We start from the raw sequence: 3,969 nt of genomic DNA on the forward strand, positions 1-3,969 counted from the left end.
TGTTAATTCATGATTCCTGACTTCTGCAATATTGGTTAATCTAGGTGACTTCTTGGTCCAGAAATGATTGTATCTGCAGCAAAATGACATTTTGTTATTTCCCAAGATATCACCTTTCAAGTTTGAATACATTGTTAACGTCTAATTTATTAGAATTTAATTTATTTATTTCGAAATAAAAGCATCACTTTTATTGACAAGTTTGGGACACAAATGGACTTCACAGAACAACAGAAATAAGAAGAAATAAGACAGTCATAAAACACCAGATTGTGTTGCTCTAACTGGTTTGGCTCAGTGGATAGAGCGTCGGCCTGCGGACTGAAGGGTCCCGGGTTCGATTCCGGGCAAGGGCATGTACCTTGGTTTCGGGCACATCCCCGGTGGGGAGTGTGCAGGAGGCAGCTGATCGATGTTTCTCTCTCATCGATGTTTCTAACTCTCTATCCCTCTCCCTTCCTCTCTGTAAAAAATCAATAAAATATATTTTTAAAAAAACCAAAAAAACAAAAAACAAAAAAACCCCACCAGATTGTAACATTGCAGCAGACAGGTCAATACTCTTCATCCTCATCCTCTCCCTCAGCACTATCTGCTCCAACTTCCTCATCCTTCTCAAGGGCAGCCATGTCCTCGTGGGCCTCAGAAAATTCTCCTTCCTTCATGCCCTCACCCACATACCAGTGAACAAAAGCACATATCTGTTACGGCCAAAGGTGATCCTGAGTGGGGGCGGGGGGGGGGGGAAAGGATTGAGAAAAGATAGACAAGAGAATGAAAGCTGGGTCTCGGTGGGACGCTGCTCCCTGATGAGGAGACAGCGCCAGCGCCCACCAGCCGTGTCTTTATTTTATAGCAGATGCCACGAGGCAAAGTAGGGGCGTGATCAAGTTGTTTACAGCATTCTCGTGAGTTTCAACCCTACTCAACTACATGCACCTGAACTCTAGCACAAGGCACGTGGGGCCACGTGTTTGGACCACAGGTTCAAGCTTACAGCTATAGCTGTTGGCTATAATTGTGCTGGGAGGGCCCTGCCCTCCAGCTGGGACTTGCACATGGCAATGAGAGGACCCTGTCCTTTCATTAGTCCGAGGCTTGAACCTGGCCAAAACACTGTAGCCGCGCCCCACACACATCATGTCAAACTTGTGGTCCAGGGAAGCTCAGGCCTCAGCAACAGTGTGGTGTTGCTCAGCATGCACACAGCTGGCTGTACTTTGGCCAGGTCTCCACCAGGTACCACAGTGGGAGGCTGGTAACAAATTATAACTTTTTAGCCAGTGGGGCACCAGTCTACACAGGATGGCATGCTCAGTGTGGATGGTGGCAATGGCAGCATTGACATCTTTAAGAATCACATCACCACAGCACAATTGACAAACCATGTATTTACTGTGGCGAGGGTCACACTTCAGCATCTGGTTGGATGGCTCAAAACATACATTAGTGATCTCTGCTACAGCAAGCTGTTCATGGTAGGCTTTCTCAGCAGAGATGACAGGGGCATATGTGCCCAGAGGGAAGTAGATGCAGAGATAGGGCACCAATTGGTCTGTAATTCGATCAGATCAACATCCAGGGCTCCATCAAACCTGAGGGAAGCAGTGATGGAGGACACAATCTGGGTAATAAGGCCGTTAAGGTTAGTGTAGGCTGGGCGCTCAATATCGAGGTTTCCATGAGAGATATTGTAGATGGCCTCATTGTCAACCATGAAGGCACAATGAGTGCTCCAGGGTGATGTGAGTGGTGAGGATGGAGTTGTAGGGCTCAACTACAGCTGTGGAGACCTGGGGGTGGGGGTCTGGGTAAATGGAGAACTACAGCTTGGACTTCTGGCTATAATCGACGGAGAGACATTCCATCAGTAGGGAGGTGAGCCCAGAACCAGTTACCCCACCAAAGCTGTAGAAAACCAAGAAGCCCTGAAGACCTGTCCACTGGTCAGCCAGTTTCTGAATTTGGTCCAAGATGAGGTCAATCATCTCCTTGCCAATAGTGTAGTTCCCATGGGCATAGTTATTGGCAGAATCTTCTTTGCCTGTGATGAGCTGCTCAGGATGGAAGAGTTGACGGCAGGTACCAGTGTGAACTTCATCAATGACTGTGGGTTCCAGGTCTACAAACACTGCTCTGGGCACATGCTTTCCAGTGCCTGTCTCACTGAAGAATGTGTTGAAGGAGTCATCTCTCCCACAATGGTCTTTTCACACTTGGCATCTGGCCATCAGGCTGGATGTTGTATTCCAGGCAACAGAATTCCCAGCAGGCATTGCTGATCTGGACACCAGCCTGGCTAACGTGGACAGACATACACTTATGCATAATTGAGACTTGTGGGGCTCCACGGGGCTAGAGGAGGCAAGAGGATGGTGACAAGGACCTCCCATGACAGGTTACCAAGGAGTCCAGGGGGGAAATCAACTATAATTTTAATTCTAAATTTCTATTAACTTTTTCTGAATTTAATTTCTATTATAAAATTAATTAAATATTAACAGTTTAAAAACATGTTTTGTTTTTTAAAAAATAATTTTTCCCGCCGAAACCAGTTTGGCTCAGTGGATGGAGTGTCGGCCTGCGGACTGAGGGGTCCCAGGTTCGATTCCGGTCAAGGGCATGTACCTGGGTTTCGGGCACATCCCCAGTAGGAGATGTGCAGGAGGCAGCTGATCGATGTTTCTCTCTCATCGATGTTTCTAACTCTCTGTCTCTCTCCCTTCCTCTCTGTAAAAAATCAATAAAATATATTTTAAAAAAAAATAATTTTTCCCAGTGTGACTTTGTACAGTGGCAGTATCGTAGCCAATGAGGTATATCTAAGGCGCGATTATTGCTAATTGAAAGAATTTTTACATGTTTATTGTCCATCTGTATTTCTTCCTTTATGTGACCGGAATCGAACCTGGGACCTTTCAGTCCGCAGGCCGACGCTCCATCCACTGAGCCAAACCGGTTTCGGCTGTCCATCTGTATTTCTTCCTTTATGAAGTATGTGTCCAAGTTTTTGTCTCTTTTTAAATTAGGCTTTTTTTTATTACTGAATAGGAGTTATTTGTATACAAGTCCTTTGTCTTATATGTGTACAGTGAATATTTTCTAGGCTAAGGTTTGCCTATTCATTTTTTCATCAGTGTCTTTTGAAAAATATAATTTTAGAAATTGGGGAAGGAAATAATTTCAAATTTATGGAAAATGGAAAAAATACATGTAGCACAAAAATTGTCTGTATTCCCTTTACCTATAATTAACTGATAACATTTTTACACATTTGCTTTATCATTTTCATGTCCTGTCTCTCTATACACATACACATGAATGTACAAACACTCAGTTTTTTTCTGAACAATTTGAGAATAAGTTGCAAACTTCATGGTCCTTTATCTCCAAATACTTCAGTGTGCATTTCCTAAGCATAAGGACATCTTATTTACCTTACCACATAATGTTGACCAACATCAGCAAATTTAGCATTGATATACTTTAATCTATTGTCCATTCTCCAATTTTGTTAATTGACCCAATAATGTCCATTATAGATTATTTTCCCCCTCTGTAGCACAGGATCCAGTCTAAGATCAGGCATTGCATTGGGTTTTCCTGTCTCTTTAGTCTACTTTAATCTTGAACATTTCCATAGACTTTGTGTTTTATGACATTGTGGATTTATCTATTTTATTTATCTATTTATCTTTATCCCTTTCCTAGGGTTATTACAGCTTCCTGCTCTGAAATCTTTTTTCGTTGTCACTTGAAATACGTTGTGTATTTTTTTCATTTTCTTTTTCATGTATAGATCCCTTTTTTAAAAAAATATATTTTTTTGTATTGATTTTTTACAGAGAGGAAGGGAGAGGGATAGAGAGTTAGAAACATCAATGAGAGAGAAACATCGATCAGCTGTCTCCTGCACACCCGCTACTGGGGATGTGCCCGCAACCAAGGTACATGCCCTTGACCGGAATC

At 43.0% G+C, this 3,969-nt stretch overlaps 1 protein-coding gene across 1 annotated transcript in view; it reads right to left on the bottom strand.

Annotated features, from left to right (window-relative positions):
* Nucleotides 1–522: 522 nt before the first annotated feature.
* LOC102246702 (tubulin alpha-1C chain) overlaps nucleotides 523–3,969 on the bottom strand; it is a 27,747-nt gene continuing 24,300 nt past the window's right edge. The window contains 7 exon segments of the mRNA XM_014550685.1: nucleotides 523–701; nucleotides 1,116–1,183; nucleotides 1,186–1,304; nucleotides 1,306–1,549; nucleotides 1,552–1,727; nucleotides 1,729–2,199; nucleotides 2,201–2,355. Coding sequence (XP_014406171.1) covers nucleotides 555–701; nucleotides 1,116–1,183; nucleotides 1,186–1,304; nucleotides 1,306–1,549; nucleotides 1,552–1,727; nucleotides 1,729–2,199; nucleotides 2,201–2,355 — 1,380 coding nt within the window. The 3' untranslated portion in view covers nucleotides 523–554.

This window comes from Myotis brandtii, unplaced genomic scaffold, assembly GCF_000412655.1.
Source record: "Myotis brandtii unplaced genomic scaffold, ASM41265v1 scaffold61, whole genome shotgun sequence".
NCBI lineage: Eukaryota > Metazoa > Chordata > Mammalia > Chiroptera > Vespertilionidae > Myotis > Myotis brandtii.